This window comes from Mesoplodon bidens (assembly GCF_964165515.1).
Source record: "Mesoplodon bidens genome assembly, chromosome: X".
In the NCBI taxonomy this organism is placed as follows: domain Eukaryota; kingdom Metazoa; phylum Chordata; class Mammalia; order Artiodactyla; family Ziphiidae; genus Mesoplodon; species Mesoplodon bidens.
The window spans coordinates 121,148,497-121,167,384 of NC_138163.1; the positions used below are offsets into that span (position 1 = coordinate 121,148,497).

Genomic DNA, 18,888 nt, shown 5'->3' on the forward strand with positions numbered 1-18,888 from the left:
TTCTGCCCATATATCTATTTTGAAATTCATCCTTCATTTATTGTTTGTAAAAATCTCTGTACATTAAATATAAATAACTATGAGTGTGTGATATATTTTAAATTATTTTTCTTATGTTTCCTTTGCCTTTTATAGTATTTTTGGCATTTCATGTTTACATTGTTAAACCTATTAATATTTACCTTGCATTTTCTGTGGTTGCTTCTATGTTTAAAATTTTTTCCACTTTGATATCAGAAATTATATTCCTATATGATCTTCAAGTTTTTAATTGTTATAAAAAGCCAGAATCTAGTGGGATGTTTTTTTTTTTTTTTTTTTTTTTTTTCTTTTTGCGGTATGTGGGCCTCTCACTGCTGTGGCCTCTCCCGTTGCGGAGCACAGGCTCCGGACGCGCAGGCCCAGCGGCCACGGCTCACGGGCCCAGCCGCTCCGCGGCATATGGGATCCTCCCAGACCGGGGCACGAACCCGTATCCCCTGCATCGGCAGGCGGACTCTCAACCACTGCGCCACCAGGGAGGCCCTAGTGGGATGTTTTTTAATAGTAGGAGTTCTATGGTTGATCATTGGTCCTGATACGTATCGTATGTATGTGTGTATTATATATTTTTTAATTTTTAAAAATTTGTTTGGGGACAGACTTTTCTTTCTTCACTGATTAAAAAAATTCCACCCTTATACTAGCTTCTTATGCAGATTTAGCTCTGGATGGTTCTCTCATGATTTGTTAGTTATATAGGATAAAGCTGTTTAAACTGTTATATATTTATAATGTATTTAAATATTTGATAATACAATTCCTCTTAATTAGTTTGAATTTTTCAAATTGTCTCTGTAGGTATGCAAACTAGTATGGTGCACATGTCAACATTATTGGTAGGTAGAGAGAGCTACAGAAGTTTTGAAATGGAGGAGAGCAGATAGGATCTTGGGGAAGATGTAGCACTTGGGCTGGACCCAGAATGATGAATCTGATTTGACCTGGCAGAGTGGAAGAAGAAAGGACATTCCAGACAGGGGGAAGCAATGTGAGTGATGGCACCCAGAATTGTAAACAAGCATTATATAACGGGTGATGGGAGAGGCAAGATGGACGGGATCTAATAGGTGTTGAGTACCTACTGAATGTTAATTATCATGCTAAGCATTTTATAGGAATAACTCTGAGGTCAGCTGAATCTTCATACTTTGTCTCTGGTGTCAGTGCCCTGCGTTTACTCCGTTCCAATTTAGACACACAACTAAATACTTATTTGAGTTTCTAAAAAACAGTTCACTCACAAAAACTTTGTTGGTCAATGTAAACCACAGTTTCTTGACCTCAATACTATAGACTTTTTGGGCTAAAAAAAAAATCCATCGTTGTAGGGTGTTGTTCTGTGTGTTATAGGATGTTTATTCCTGACCTCTACCCACTACATGATAGTAGCAATCTTGCTGCCTACATGGGACAACCAAAAATGTTTCCAGTCATTGCTAAATATCCCCTAGGGGGCAAAAGCGACTCTGATTGACAGTCATTGATACAGATTATACCAAAGATAATGAAAGTTGATGGAGAATTTTATATTGAAGAGTGTACAAGAAATACGAATTCTTCCTGTTTTCCTGGATGAACTCCCTTCTTGGTTTCTCCGCAGTTGACTTTGGAGGGGGGGATGTTTTGCTTAATGTATTGCAAGGTTTAACTACGGCACTGCTGACATTTTGACCACATAATTCTTTGTTTGGGGGGTCGTCCTGTGCATTATGGGATGTTTAGCAGCACCACTGGTCTCCACCCAGGAGATGCCAATACCCCTCCCCCTGAGCTGTGCCAGCCAAATCTGTCTCCAGATACTGGCAAAATTGGCCTTGGTGGAGAACCACTGATGCATACTATACCAAGGATAACAAAGTTGTAGGGTTATATTCTGTACAACCCACACGATATAATTTTAAAATCCTCTATTTTTTCCTCTGAAGTTCTTTCTTGGTTACTATGAGATTTGTTTTGTTTTGCTTATGCTCTCTCAGGGATTCTCCATCTCAGCATTATTGATGTTGTGGACCAAATAATCCTCTGTTGTGTGGGCGCTGTCCTGTAGATTGTAGGGTGTTTAGCAGCATCCCTGGCCTCTACCCACTAGGCGCCAGCAGCACATTGCCAACACCACCCCACACCCCCAGTAGTTAAAAACAACCCATACTGTCTTCACATGTGGTTAAATGTGTCCTGGAGGGAAGGGGCAAAAATGCCCCTGGTTGAGAACCACTGTTCTATTAATATTTCTACTTAGCTTTCCCTGTACAGTAGCTCTTCTTTTCAGCCTTTTCTTGTTTCTTTCCTCTTCTTCCTCATTGAGTGATAATTTTTGTTGTTACTTGAACGTGACTGAGGAACCTCACTTTCTATCTCAAATGGTTTAATTGTTACCCTTTTCTCTCACAAATACAGCATTGCCCCTAAGAGGAACTCTGGCAAATAACATATACTCCAACTTGCTAAACACTCATCATTTCTCCTCCGAGTGAACAGGAACAGGCCATTTGAGCTTCTCTCTCAGGTTCTGCTATAGACTGCTTTTGCATTAGGGTAAATTGGCACATACTTCTCTATTTCACTAAATCTGAACATGTGGGCAATCTCAAGACAAGCATATTGCCTTGCACATAGTAACTTGTATTGGCGTAAAAAGAATGGAAATATTGGAATCTGGCACATCAGAGTTAAAATAGCACATAATTCCTCTTTAACCAGATTTAGTAACCTTAGGCAAGTTAGTTCCTCTCACATTGTTTTCATCTTCTGCAAAATAGGGGTAAGATTACCCTCTAAGTGGGTTTTAAATAAAGATTATCAATTACAAAACAAAGCACCTGGTATATATTCAACACTCAAAAATATTTACCATTGTTCTTAATTTTATCAAGAGATATCGAGGTCTTTATAACAAGCCTTTAAAGTCAGACTCTAAACCTTAACCACCTATACCTAGAATGTTTACCTCTTTATTTCACTTAATTTCAGAATTTTTGCTGCAGTTACAGCTAAGGCATGTTGGGAATAAAGATTGCTGGATGATTTTTTTTTTTGCCAGAAGTTTTAAGGCTTGACTAATTATAATGTTCTCATAAACACTGAATTATAAAATTCAGTGTCATTGCGAGGATATTTTCTTGCAATGTGAGAAGATGCATATTGCTTCTAAATGAAAGGTAAGAGAGAGATTTATAGATTTAGGAATTGTACTAAACTTGGTTCCTATGCCAAAAATGTCATTTGGTTTTTAATGTTTTTCCCAGTACAGAAGAGAGATTTTTCTTTCACATTAATTTTTCTTCTGATGTGTATATGTGGTTTTGACCTTTTCAAGACAAATTGAAAAATAAGATGAAAAGAAAGTAAAGACAACCTGTGAGTCACATTTCAAAAATCAATAGAAGTGCAGAATGCACTATTCTGGTCATTAAAAGGGGTTTCATTGTTCAGTTTGTTACACCAAGGTGTGATTTTCCCCTAGATTAGAAAATAAAGTGTTAATATAAGGCTGGGATACACAGTTTGGTTATAATATCATAGAAGTTAGTGGTGAAGGAGACCCCCAAATTATTTCATATAACCACCCCAATTTATTAGTGTAAAAAAGTGTGGCCTACAGAAGGCAAGTGACCTCCCCAGAATTTTTAACCAGTGGTTAGTGAGAATTCATTTGAGGATCTGATTCCCAGTGAGTCAGACACTCTGCTCTATTAGTCACACCTATCGGAAAAAAGAGAATTATGGAATCTTCTAAAAGATTGAGCATTTATTTTCTAATGAATGTTAAAAATTAGGGAATGATAGTGGAAATATTTTTAGGAATCGTGTCACCAACCACTGGGGGAAATAAAATATTTTGACTGGGATAAGCTTGATGAAAACTATGTTTCAATCCAGTACAACTATTTTAAAGCAAGAAAAGCACCGTTGTTGTCTTCTACCAAGTCTTTTAGAGAAGACACAGCTGGACATGGCAGGCTCTAAAAGAAAGTAGACTTTAACCAGCACAAAACACTCTCTCATTTTCAAAACACTTTTGATTTTATTAAGGAACATGCATTGAAAGCTTGGTGGTGGTATTTATTAAGAATTTGGTTAAATGTTTTCTAACTGCCAGTAGGTTTCCAGTACTTCCTTATGTAACATGAATACTGCATAACTTGAACATATCTTGAATCTTCTAGCAGCCTGGTACAACTTTTCAATGTAGCCATCAGTAAAACTTTCTGGATTTTTCTTAAGATTTTCTTGATTTATTTTTTGGATCCCTTTTTTGTCTAGGTAATTTGTATCGTTCAGCATCGATACAGGATCTTCTGGGACACTCTGATTTGCTCTTTGCAGAACTTTAATCAATTTAGCGGCAATCTTCCAATCACCTTGAGTCATAAGGGTAACTGATATGCCCATCTCTCCTGCTCTTCCAGTACGCCCTACTCTGTTTACATGTTCTTCAATATTCCATGGAGAATTGTAATTATATACGTGTGTGACATCACTAATATCGAGGCCTCGGGATGCTAAATCAGTAGCAATCAGTATTTTCACTTTTCCACTTTTTAAGTCCTCTAATGCTGGCTCATGATCACTCTGTTCTTTGTCACTGTGCAGGGATTGTATAGTTATGCCTTGGTTACTTAAATCACTTGATAAGTCATCAGCAACAAGTTTTCTGCTGACAGACACGATGACTTTGTCTTTGGGTGACAAGCTCTGTAGGAATTCTCAGACAAGAGATCGTTTTTCTTCTTCTGTGGTAACAATTATATTTTGCTTCACTGTGTTTACATTAACTAGATCCAGAGTACCAGTATAAACAATCATAGGCTCTTTCAAATAAGATTGTGCAAGTCGACAAATGGTACCTGGCCGAGTTGCACTTGTCATAACAGTCTGCCAGTCAGGGCGCACAGCTAATAAAATCTTCATTATTTGGTGTTCATACTCCAGATCCAGCATTTTACCTGCCTCATCTAAGACTAAGTAGGTTATGCTTCTTAGGTTGACAAAGTTGTTCATTTGCAGATCTTTCAGTGTTCCAGGAGTTGCAATGATGATGTCTACGCCTTTAGTAACATCTTGAATTTGTCCTTTTCTGTTTCCACCGCCATATATACAAACACTTTTAAGACCTTTATACGAATACTTAGAACATTCAGCTTCCACCTGAAGAGATAATTCTCTAGTGGGTGTAAGGACTAGCATGCTGGGTCCATTCCTTTGTTCTCTAGATATTGGTTGAGAACGGAGATGAATAAACCCATGCATTAAATAGGACAGTGTTTTTGCCCATTCCAGTTTGGGCAATTCCTGTAAGATCTATTCCTTGTAGAATAATAGGCCATGCCTGTGACTGAATTGGCATTGGGTTTCAAAAACCAGCTTTTTCAATGCTTTTCATAAGTTCAGGATAATGCTGGAAAGCATCTTCAAATTTGCAAATCGGATTGGGGATGGGATGTTTTTCACCATCTTTCAAGTCATCACACATTATGTTGAAATTTCCTTTCTCCAAGTGTCTACTTGCACTTGAGACAATGACCTTGTTGCTTTGGATTCTATGTAAAAGTTTTTCTTAATTGGTGATAAATCTGCCCATTTTCTTTTTTCCCACTGTACAACTTCGGCCTTTACTTGATCCTAGTCTGTCAGTGGCTGAGCTCCTCTAGCAGTGTTATCTCTGCTTGAGCCTCTTCCAACAGAGGGTTGGGATGCAGCATTATCAACACTGGATTCTGAACTGTAGTGTCTTTCTTGTTTCTTAACAAGAGTTTCTGTAGCTGCTTTGGCCTTGGCTTTCATGTCTTTGCTGCCAAAAATTTTTACCTCTGCTTGAGAATCACCTTTTATGATCTGTATTTTGGTGCTTGTCATATCCTGAATGTCTTTTATTTTTGATCCACCATGACCAATCACCTCACCAACCATACTGTTCCTTATTTGAAAGCAGAGCGGTTGTTCTTGGGAGCCGAAAGCCCGGGGCTCCAGGTGGCTGGAGGTGCTGCTGCAGCCCCTGTCTCTGCCACCCATCCCATCCTGGCTGGCCCTGAGAGCTCTCCAATTTGGCTCCGCCCTCTTCCGCTCTGGGACCCCCGCCATTTCAGGATAATGGTAAAGTTGGTGCTGGTCTCTCGCCTACCTAGGGTTGGGAAAATATGTGGCCTCGAACCTCTTTCTCATCAGGTCAGGCTGGTAACCACCAAGCAGGCTGCCACCGGTAGGTAGCTAGCTATGCAGCAGTCAGCTAAGGAATTAGTCTATGATGTAGTGTCAGGGAGGGGCTTTGGCTGGGCTGACCAGTCACAGGGCTGGGACTACAGTGAGGTGAGCAGACACCTCTGCACAAACGTTAAAGTGACACATGCTCTCAGGGGCTGACTCTACGGGCACTTACAGGATCCAGAGTGTTTGCCCAACTTTTGTGTCCTGGGTGCTTCAGTGGCTGGCCTCATGCTGGTTTTGGCTCAGTGTGGGAGCCAACTTGAAGCACACCTTGAACTGAACCACATAGTCTTTTTTTTTTTTAATATGCCAGTTATTTCCATAGGAGGAAAAAAATAGTGAATTTTAAAAAATCAACTTACTTGTTTATATATTTGTATGTTTATTTCGGTAAATTTCTTTTTGAGTAACAACAATACTGGGGCTAGATAAAATCATCAATTCCCTGTCCTCTTAAATTATAACATCAGGAATCTCTTAGGTGCATGTTTAGGGATGGCATTGTTGCCTCTGATCCTTCAGCTAAACTCCAACATTTGTTCAGATGGTTTCTGGTTATTATCTCAGGGATGCTGGTTAGAAGAGAGGTAGAGTGGGGTCGACGTTAACTCTGGAGGTGTTTTCAACAATTTGCCACTTTTCTCAGTGCCTCTTAAATTTTCTCCCTTCCCTGTGGTTTCATAGATTCAGACATCTTAGCACTGGAAGGCTATGTAAAAGTAATTTGTTAGGTGCAGTGTAGAAGACACCCTGGCAGCAATCTGGGCAGGTGGACATCCAGCTTTTATTTGTATGGTTCCAGAGGTTGATTTTTGGTTTTTTCTTTGTTTAAATAAAAGTACACTAAATATTTATCCTTATATATTCAACCCGTTAAGTTTGGTCAATTGATGCAGCATATTAAATATAATTTTAATGCTGATTCTCTCTTCCATTATATTACCCTCTAGTTTCAAGTCTTCTGCCAATTAAATGTTCATGGTATCTTCTCTCTTCAGCCAAAGTTGCCGATTAAAACTTGAACACGGTTGGATATCAGGTGTAAAAGTCTGTGACACATTGGGAAAAGCCTTGTCTATGTCAGTATTTATCCTGCAAAGATGCTTTTGGAAGGAACAAAAAGGTTGCTGGCCAAATATGTCTTGGAAATACAGCACCTTGCATCTTCTCAGAGTCACAATATGCATTAGATGTCTCAGAAGCTCTGATGATTACAGGAACTGAGAAACTCAGTTGGGCATTGTTTTGTTTTGTTTTTAATTTTCATTGGAGTATAGTTGACTTACATTGTTGTGTTAGTTCCAGGTGTAAAGCAGTTGGCATTGTTTAACCCAAAGTTTTCAAAGGAATTTGCCAATGGAACCTCTTCTCAGTGCTTTCATTAAACTTTTAACATGGAATAATTTTAGATTTATAGAAAAGTTACACAGATAGTACAAGGGCTTCCCATATACTCCTCAACCAGTTTGTTTCCTCTAATCTTATCTCAAACTACTATGGTACACGTTACACATAAGAAATCAACATTGGTCTGTTAATATTAACTAAACTCCATCAGTATATTTTCTGTTCCAGGATCCAGTCCAGGACACCATTTAGCTGTTATGTATGATTTGTGACAGTCTTTGGCTTTCCTTATTTTTCACAACCTTGCCAATTTTGAGGAATAATGGTCAGGTATTTTGTAGAATGTCCTTCAGATTGGGTATGCCTGATATAATTTCTCATGATTAGACTTGGGTTATGGATTTTTGGAAAAAAATATCACAGAAATGAGGTTCCCTTCTTGTCAGTCGTATGGGGTGAGGGGAAGGGTGCCTGATGGAACATGACCTGTCACTGGTATTGTTAACCTTGGTCACTTGGTCAAGTGGTATTACCCAGGTTTTCCCCACTGTAAAATTATTATTTCTCCCTTTCTGTACTCTCTTCTTTGGAAGCGAGTCACCAAGTCCAGATGCCCCTCAAAGGCCCACCTCCTGTTTAGTTGCAATTGTTGTTACATTTTGTACAACTAGTAATCTTCTTTGTAGTACCATTTGTAAGTACCTGTAGAAATGGTCTACTTGGATGTTATATACATACACACACACACACACACACACACACAGCCATTATTATGTTCTGCAGATGCTATATATTATGGCAGAAGCTGTCATCATCATTGCACATATTGGTGCATTTACCTTGTACACAGAACCATACTAAATACTGTAAAGTCTAAAGACATGGCAGCAGTATGGCTCAGTGGCCAAGAACACTGGAGCCTAAATAACTGAGTTTGACTCTAAATTCTACCACTTACTAGCTGTGAATCCTTGAGCAAGTTCCAAACTTCTTATTCCTTGGTTCTGCTATCAGTAGAATGACATACCATTACCTATCTCATACACACAGAGACATACACATAGTTACACTACCTCGTTCAGAATAGGAACTCTCCAAATCTTAATTACTCATATCACAGAAACAGTAGGTGTATAGAGACAATTATGGAGGTTCCCAAATGCCTGTTCAAGAATTTCCCTGATAGTTTCCTCTGGTCCATATCAAAATGAAAAAAATAAGGGCGATACATTTTTTCATAGGTCTAAATTTATTCGATTTAAACTTTTTTTTAAGCTTGTACCTTTCTATTTTTTTGTAAAATATCCTTTTAGAAAGGAAGTGAGGATCACAAATGATTTTTAAGGGTCTTTACTAGGGCAAAAAGTGTTAAACGAATGCCAGTAGCTAGATATGGTTTTCAAAAGTTATTGGTATGTGAAACCCCCCAAATTAGAAGCACTCGTCTAGCACATTAGCAAATAGACACAATTCAGGATGTTATCAGGTACTGATCATGATGGCAAGCAAGAAGGGCTGGGAGGCTGGAGAGTTGAGACAAAGTCCTATAAGGGCTGGAGGTTTGATCTTCCACTAGAAGGCGTGGAATTAAAGATAGAAAGATGTTAAAGTTTCAGGGGAAGAAACCGATGTGGCCTTGGGAAAGAGATGAGGGCAGCCTGAAGGACTGGGACAGAAAACTCAGGTTACAGAGAAAGGGGAAGTGGAGAAAGATAGTTCGGGTTAGGGGAAGGGAAAAGGGAACTTTCAGGGACCATAAAGACAGTCAAATGAGTTTCAAATTAATATGGTAAAAAAAAAAAAAGAAGTCGGGGAGTGAACCTAGAGTGAAGGAGTCATGGGACACTGTCAGTATTAATTAGGGAAGCAGGTCCATATGGAGAAAGCAGGATGCAGTGAAGTAAAGGGTGGGGCTGTGTTTGTGGTATTTTAAGTACATTGGACTGACACATTGACATTGACACACTGTGGTAGTAGTAATTCATAGAAAGGAATAGCTAAAAAGAAAAGGGATCCAAGAAGGTACTAATAAGTTTTAGTCCTACCGTATGTCCAACACTTAAAATGTATTATCTCATTTAATCATCACAGCAACTTCATAGTAGGTATTTTCCTCCTCTTTCATGTGGAAACACTAAAATTGGTAGATGCTACATAGTATATTCACGTTCATGCAAGGCATGGTAAATAACTTAGCTCTTCTTCCCAATAAGTAGAGAGTAATGAAAGTCAGGTTTACAAATATCTTTAGGCATCAGAGAATTCATATGATGAGATAATGAGAATAGGAGGACAGGGAGCCCAGCGAAGAAACAAGAAAACTTCAAGAGAATCTGAAGAAAGCATGATAATAGGAAATAAGGCAAGAGAACATGTTGACAAGGCCTGGCAAACAGTGTAAAATGCTTCATAAAGGACAGGAGGTAAATAGACTACTGAATTTGATAGGAAGAAATTAGCAATAACTTTCAAGAAGGCCCTTTTTGTGGAGTGATAGAGAAACACATATTGCAAGGGGAGCAATTGGGATGAGACACAGCTGGACCACTGGGGTACTTTGCAGTGCTGCAGGGAGAACTTTACATCTTGTACTGAGGCTGAAAGCCACTGTCTTGATGTTTAAATAAGGATTCTAGGAAACCAGGGTTTCCTGAGCAAGTTACCGGGATTGTTCTGTGAATGATGCCGTGGATTTCGAGAAGATTGCTTATCATGAATATTGGAAGAAAATGAACTTTAATAGTCTTTCAAAATGTGTGAGAGGATGGGACGAGGGAGAGAATCGCAAGGAAACAAGAACCATTCATTAGCTGTTTCAGAAAAGGAAAGTCTTTCTAAAAGGAGAGAGAAGAGGGAGTGCTGGGAGTTCTTTCAAGGAGATTATAGTGCTATTTTTAGCTACCCATTAAATCTTTCTCTATCAAAGTTGGTTTATTCTCCACAGAGTGAGGGGATGCATTATTTAGGTATATGAAGAAGTGAGGCTGTTGAGGTAATTAATTCTTCTTTCAGCACAAACAGTAAAAAAAAAAAAAATACTGTAAGCAGATTAGCACCTGCAATAAGCACCTTTGGAGAAATTCTTGCTTACCAACTATTTCCCATGAAAGTTTTTAACATATTGACATTCATTTTAAAAATAATAATAACCTTCAGTTATCCCTTGGCTCTATTTTGAGGCGTTTGAAGGGCTTTCCAGGACTATTTCAATTCTGATAGCTATGGTGTAGGTAAGTGGAAAGAACAAGAGTATTATCTACATCATTTGCATTATGTACAGAAGCCAAACAACAGTCCCTAGAATCATGGGATTTTAGAGGTGGAAAGGACTGACTTTGGAGAGCATCCCTCATAACCTCTCATTTGCAAGTGAGAAAGCTAAGATCTATAGCAGCTCCGTCCCCTGGAAACATGGTGTGAGTCACAGATACAATTTTAAACTTTCTAGGGTGGCCACATTATTAAAAAAGTAAAAAAGGGGAGACTTCTGATTCTGGACAGGGAGATATAGGCACATTTCTCCCTATTTCTCCTCATTTATTTTATATGTAAAACAAATAATAAGTCTGAAATCTGGAGAGAAGGCAGACCAACTGAGGAATGATGTGAAGAATGACAAAATGGTGAGTTCCTTGGGTTTGCTTTTTTCTCCCTTATATCCTGGATTGGGTGCTGGAGAAGCCTGCAACCCAGCCAGAAAAAAGTCCCAAGAAAAACTTGTGTTTTTTGTTGTTGTTGTTGTTGTTTTGTTAAGCCAAAGGACTGGGAAAGGAGCAGCCTGGCAAGAAAGAAATCTTTTTGATAATAACTGCCCTGCTCCCACATCACAGAAAAAAGAAAACCAAAACCACAATGTACCTCTCCTGGCTCTGTCAACAGAAGCCAAGTGTGAAGCCTAGATTTCCATCCTCATCCATTGGTAATGAGATACACTACCTCTCCACACTGGGGTGGTGTCCCAGTAGCTCCAGTCTTCAAGTGTATGTTTTAAACATCATCCAGAGGTAATGAGATGCCTTCCCCATCGCCACCCCCCATCATGTCAATAGAAACCCATGAAACACGTGGGGAGCCTCGACTTCCACCCTCACCTAGCAGTAATGAGGCATACCTTACTTTCTCCACAGAGCATGTGAAGTCTGATTGGGGAGCCAGGACTTCTGCATCTGCCTAGCCGTAATGAGTCAGGTCTCAACTTCCCACACCAGCATGGTGTCAGTGGAAGTCTGCTAAAATAAAAGATTTAAATAACATCCGAAGTCTTCTTATGTACAAAACATCTAAGAATTGAAAATCACTCATCGTATCAAGAACCGGAAAAATCTCAGCTTGAATTAGAAAAAGACATTAATAGATGCAACACTGAGAAGAAACAGACATTGGAATTATCTGAAAAGAATGTAAAGGCAACCATTATTTGGGGGGGGGGAAGCTTCAGTGAGGAATTATGAACATACTTGAAACAAATGAGAAAAAAAGTCTTAGCAAGAAGTAGAAGGTACAAGGAAGAACCAAATAGAAATTTTAGAACTGAAAAATACAATAATCAAAATAAAATTCCTGCATGGGCTCAAAAAAGGATAGATAAGAGAGAGTTATGAAGCAGTGAACTTGAAGATATAACATTAAAAATTACCCAATCTTAATAACCTAGAGAAAATAGACTGAGAGAAAATTAACAGCGCCTCAGGGACCTGTGGACAGTAACAAAAGTTCTAATATTCATGTAACTGGAGTTCCAGAAAAGGAGAAAGAATATGAGTATGAACATATATTTAACAGAATAAGGATTGAAATTTTCCCAATTTCATGAAACTAACACACCATTGTAAAGCAATTATACTCCAATAAAGATGTTAAAAAAAAGCACAATAGATGATTTTTACAAACATAAGTAAAGAAATTAATTAATTAAAAGTTCCTGTCCTGCCCCTAGGTTCCTCAGAACCATTTTTTTTAAGATTCCATATATACACTACCAAATATAAAATAGATAGCTAGTGGGAAGCAGCCACGTAGCACAGGGAGATCAGCTCGGTGCTTTGTGACCACCTAGAGGGGTGGGATAGGGAGGGTGGGAGGGAGAATCAAGAGGGAGGGGATATGGGGATATATGTATACGTATAGCTGATTCACTTTGTTATAAGGCAGAAACTGACACACCATTGTAAAGCAATTATACTCCAATAAAGATGTACATACATACATACATACATACATACATACATACATACACACACACACACACATACATACATACATACATACATACATACATATGACCCAGCATTTCCCCTCTTAGGTATCTATCCGAAAGAAATGAAAACATGTTCACACATAAACTTGTACCTAGATGTAAATAACATTATTCACAGTAATCAGAAAGTGAAAATAACCCAAATGTTCATCAGCTGATGAGTGGATAAGGAAAAAGTGTTATATCCATACAATGGAATTCTATTCAGCAATAAAAAGGAGTGAGGTACTGATAAATGCTATAATGTAGATGAACCTTGAAAACATTACGTGAAGTGAAAGAAGCCAGTCACAAAGGACCACTTATTTTATTATTCCATTTATATGAAATGTCCAGAATAGGCAAATACATACAGAGAAAGTGGATGAGTGGTTTCCTAGGGCTGAGAATGGCAGCGGGAGGTGAGGTGGACTTGGGAGTGAGATGGGAGGGATGATGGGTAGTGACTGCTACTGAGTTTCTTTTTAGATTATGAAATACTATAAAATTAAGTTGTGGTGATGGTTTCGAAACTCTGTAAATATACTAAGAACCATTGAATGGTTCATTTTAAATGCACAGATTGCCTGGTATGGACTTCTGTCTCAATAAATTATTAAATAATACATGGAACTACATGACTTTTAGGCTTGTAAGCACTTTGTCTCCTTTTATATGTCATTTAATTTTATCATCTAATTTTCCCCTCTAAAGGCAATATAGTTTACACAGGAGAAAACTGAGGCGCGAAGAATTTGTTATTTTCCCAAGGTCACACAGCTGTCTCCTGAGCTCCACGAAGCAAATGTAAACAGATTTCCCGATTACACACAAGGATGATTAACAGTAGCTGGGGAAACATGGGGAAGGCAAGAAAAGGAAACCAGTTTCAATAAACATATTCAGTTGTGATAATCTGGGATAAAAAATGCAATCCGGTGTAACAGAAGTTTTTATTGCCTTCCTCAGGGGCTTCAGGACTGCTTGTAGTTGATAAAACCATTCAAGCTAAGGATTTGGGGCAAGGGCTTATGCTCAATTCTTTGCAGTGTGCATTACCACTGAGGGAGATAGCAGGTGACTTAAGTCTTTAGTACAAATCATTGTAGAGGAAGAGAAACACAAATGACAGTGTTAACAACTGCCAAAGCTTCTCTTTGGGAGATTATTGATATTCCTAAATGATAGGAGTAGAAAATTGATGGAAGAAAAGGCAACAGCCTTTAAGGGTGGATTAATTCGGCATCTTGTTTTTCTGTCAGTCTCATTATAGCACTTGACAGGAAAATAGACGCATTTGATGGCATTTACTCTTTTCAACCCAGCCATTACTTCAGAAATATTATCACTTTTGATTTTGCAATTTTTGCTGAAATGGTATTTGATATAGTTTTGTTCTCATTATGGAGTCTCTGTTCCAATTTGCTGAAAAAGATTGCAGCCCTAGTGAAGTATGGCAGAAAATTAATTGATGTGTGTGGCTATTTAAAGATCATTCAGGGAGAACATCAAGTGGTATTTTTTAGACTGTCTGACTTTGATCTGAATAGTCTCTTCTTGGAATGACACAGATCTTGTGGATGGCAGCTGGGAGTTAAAACCTGGAAATTTTTGAGGCTTGCATGTATTGGCTCCAACACACTGGGGTCCTCACAGATGGGCCAGTGGGAAGGGGAAGCAGCTGAGAGGAAGGGGGATGGAGGTGAGGGAAACTAGCTTGGCTGTTGAGGATGACTCCAGAAGAGAGTCAGCCTTTCTAATACGCAGTGTCCAAGAAGGATGCTTATCAGACCAGGTCCAGTTACATGGCAGATAAAGGTCTTCTAATCCTATAGCTGTAATTCATGCAGCTGGCAGTACAAGATGTCTGGTATGAGAGGCTGCTGTGGTTTGGGCAACTTGCCAGGCAGAGAGCCTTAGAGGTTATCCAGCTCTCAGGAACAAGTAATTGGTGAAGTCTCAGGGCCCCACCCAAGCAGGCTGTGGTTCAGGGTGGGATTTTGTTGCCAACAGAAGATGGCAATGTTGGACAGGAGGAAACAGAATGAAAGTTGATTGTGTGGACTGTTGCAACATGGGGTGGGGCTTATGTGAGGCAGAGCCCAGGTGGTACACTTGATACTATCTCAGTGACAACAAGGCTGATTCCAGCCCCAGTGGAAGGAGGTGGGCCAAGGTTGCTGGTAAAATTCATGCCATGATCAGGCATTATGGAGGCCAACTTTTGGTGAGTCCAGGTAGGAGTGTCAGGGAAAGACAGGGGCTGATACCCACCCACAGATGGCGTCAGCGGTCATCATTGTTATGTAACCAGACACATGCAATAAGACCCAGTAGAGTGTAGTGATCATGAGTAGAGACTGTATCATATAGACTGAGATCTGAGTTTCACCTCTTCTACTTGCTCTTTGTATGACATTGGGTAAGTTACTTAACTGCTCTGTGCTTCAGTTTCCTCTGTTGTAAAATGGAGTTAAACCGCTATTTATCTCCTAGGGTTGTGAGGGTAAAATGAGACAGTTCACATCATGTGCACAAAATAGGACGTCAGTAAATGTTAGCTATCCTCACTGCTACTGTTATTATGTTAGTCCTTCCAATTCTGGTCACTGATTTTGTCACTCAGGCTTTGATCTAGCTAGAAAGATGGAATTTTTTCAATTAAATCAGCTCAACATGGTGCAGTAGTATGATGTAATGCCTTGCTACTCAGTATGGTTGACAAACCAACAGCATCACCTGAGAACTGTTAGAAAGGCAGAATCTCAGGCTCCATACCAGTCCTCATGAATCAGAATCTGCATTTTAATAAGGGCCACCAGATAATTCTTATGTACATTAAGATTTGAGAAGATCTGTGACAAAGGAGGCTAGAATATCCAGTGGGGAAAAGACAGCCTCTTCAATAAACGGTGTTTGGAAAACTGAACAGCTGCATGTAAAATAATAAAACTGAATTACTTTCTCATACCATGCACAAAAATAAATTCAAAATGGATTAAAGACTTAAATGTAAGACCTGAAACCATAAAACTTCTAGAAGATAATACAGACAGTATGCTCTTTGATGTCAGTCTCAGTAATAGTTTTTTGGCTATATCTTCTCAGGCAAGGGAAACAAAAACCAAAAATAAACAAATGGGACTACATCAAACTAAAAAAGCTCTTTCACAGTGAAGGCAACTATCAACAAAATGAAAAGGCCACCTGCTCAATGGGAGAAGATATTTGCAAATGATCTATCTGATAAGGATTAATATCCAAAATATACAAAGAACTCAGATAACTCAACATCAGAAAACAAACAACCTGATTAAAAAAATGGGCAGAGTACCTGAATAGACATTTCTCCAAAGAAGACATACAGATGGCCAACAGGCACTAGAAAAGATGCTCACCATCACTGATCATCAGGGAAATGCAAATTAAAACCACAATGAGATATCACCTCACACCTGTCAGAATGGTTATTGTCAATAAGACAACAAGTGTTGGTGAGGTGTGGAGGGAAGGGAACCCTCATACATGGTTGGTGGGAATATAAATCTCCAGTAAGGAGATTCCTCAAAAAATTAAAAATAGAACTCCCATCTGATCCAGCAATTCCACTCCTGAGTATTTATCTGAAGAAAATGAAAACACTAATTTGGAAAGATGTATGCACCCCTGTGTTAACTGCATCATTACTTATAATAGCCAAGATGGGGAAGCAACCTAAGTGTCCATCAATAGCTGAATGGATAAAGAAGACGTCTACACACACACACACACACACACACACACACACAATGGAATATTACTCAGCTATAAGAAAGAATGAAATATTGCCATTTGCAACAACATGGATGGACCTAGAGGGTATTATGCTAAGTGAAGTAAGTCAGACAAAGACAAATACTATATGATTTCAGTTATATATGGAATCTTAAAAAACAAATGAACAAACATAACTAAACAGAGTCATAGATACCAAGAACAAGCAGGTGGTTGCCAGAGTGGGCGGGGTGGGAGGAGGAGAGAAATAGGTGAGGGAGATTAAGAGGTAAAAACTTCCAGTTGCAAAATAAATGTCATGGGTATGAAATGTACAGTGTGAGGAATATAGTCAATAATTACGTAATAGCTTTGTGTGGTGATCATTTTGAAATGTATAGAAATATTGAATCACTATGTTGTGTTGTGTACCAGGAACTAACATAGTGTTATAGGTCGACTATAGTTCCAAAAGGAACAAATGAACTCATAGAAAGAGAAATCAGATTTGTGGTGGGGATGGGGGGAGGAGGAATTGGATGAAGGCAGTCAAAAGATATAAACTTCTAGGTATAAGAGAAGTAAGTACTCAGGATGGTAGCGTACAGCATGATAAATATAAGTAACACTCCTGTGCGTTCTGTGTGAAAGTTGTTACGAGAGTTCTCACCCTAAGGAAAGATCATTTTTTTTCTATTTTTAAAATTCTGTAACTGTATGAGATGATGGATGTTCACTAAACTTTTTGTGATCATCATTTCATGATGAATGTAAGTCAATTCATTATGCTGTATACCTCAAACTTATACAGTGCCGGGTCTTAATTATACCTCAATAAAACTGGGATAAAAAGATTTGAGAAGACGTGTACAATGGGTTACCTTAAGATTTTGTAACCTGCTGTCACCACTTATTGGCTGTATAAAGTTGTTCAAGTTCCTTAACTGCTCTAACTCCCCATCTATAAAGATAGAATAATTAATATGTGTTTTGGTGGTGAAGAGTGTAGGAAATAATACATTAGTGTACTTAACAGTACTCTAACAAGGTACAGTCTCTGATTTCTGGGAAATAATAATGACAAGTAATTTTCAGGGCTTCAGATGTGGTCAGCTATTGCTAGGCCTTTGACTTTGTACGTCCCCCACCATGATCCTAAAACAGATAACAGTTGAGCTTTACTAAACTAAATAAACTAATTCCTAATTTTTCCAGCTTTATTGAAGTATAATTGACAAATAAAATTATATATACTTAAGGTATACAATGTGATGATTTGATACACGTATATATTGTGAAATGATTACCACAATCAAGTTAGTTAACACACCATGGCCTCACATAGTTAATATATATTCCAAAGTGATTATGAATAGGATTCGGCAAACTTTTTCTTTAAGGGCCAGATAGTGACTATTTTTGGTTTTGTGGGCCACACGTTCTCTGTTGGAACTACTCCACTCTGCCCTTTTAGTGAAAAAGCAGCTACAGACATAATGTAAATGAATAGGCATGGTTGTGTCCCGGAAAAAAAAATACAAAATAGTTGTCATGGCATATCAGATCATAAGGAAATAAAAGAAAAAAGTGAGGCAGCTCTTGAAGTTCATTCCAAGCTTTTCACTCGAGGTCTTTGGAGACCTAGGAAGGAAGCAGAGATGATCATAGCGTTGGCTGTCTCTGTGAGCTGAGAAGTGTGGGGTGAGGAGGAAGATACATCTTTTGGGTGAGATGAGTATTGCTTCTCAGTTACCACCAAGGTTGTGCTTGGGAGTGGATCTCTTCCCGGGGGGGCAATGCCCCCTCATTTTAGTGTTTGCTCATGCCTGGAGCCTTCCTGACCCCAGTTCACTCTGCTAAAAACTTGCCAGAGAATCACGTCATATTCCCTGGAAACAATCTTTGAACAGCATGGATCACACATGGATGATTTTGCCATGGCCACACGCTGCAGATTCCAGTGGCTCCAAATATGAGCCTTTGGTTTAAAGGTGAACTCAGCAAAGGAATGTGTTGTCATAAACTGTGTGTTTCTAGTTGGCAGGCCTGCTGGGCCTCTATGCCTCTGTCCTTTCCTGCTCAAAGTTAAGCAGAGACCTGAGGGCCCTCGAAGGATTGACCCAGCTGTTGAATCAATGTCTTAGGCTTTTGTAAATTTCTGTTAAGAGTTAGACTGCCATTTACCCAGAGAGTTCAGGGAGTCGGTAGGGTCTTGGCAACAGGAATCTCTGGGTTGCTATGTTTCTTTTCAGGGGAGTTGACTGAGATTGAGGCAGAACCTGAGCAAGTGGGAAGACTAGGCTCCA

At 39.0% G+C, this 18,888-nt stretch overlaps 2 protein-coding genes across 2 annotated transcripts in view; one reads left to right on the forward strand and one right to left on the reverse strand.

Annotated features, from left to right (window-relative positions):
• Positions 1-18,888, forward strand: part of LOC308608555 (uncharacterized protein) — a 934,308-nt gene that overhangs the window by 620,554 nt on the left and 294,866 nt on the right. The gene's annotated exons all lie outside the window — the stretch shown is intronic.
• On the reverse strand, positions 4,120-6,123 carry DDX53 (DEAD-box helicase 53; the record flags this gene model as incomplete). The annotated part of the gene is given in 6 exon segments (XM_081222172.1): positions 4,120-4,749; positions 4,753-5,310; positions 5,312-5,395; positions 5,399-5,533; positions 5,539-5,664; positions 5,668-6,123. Coding segments are annotated over 6 exon segments (1,989 nt in total).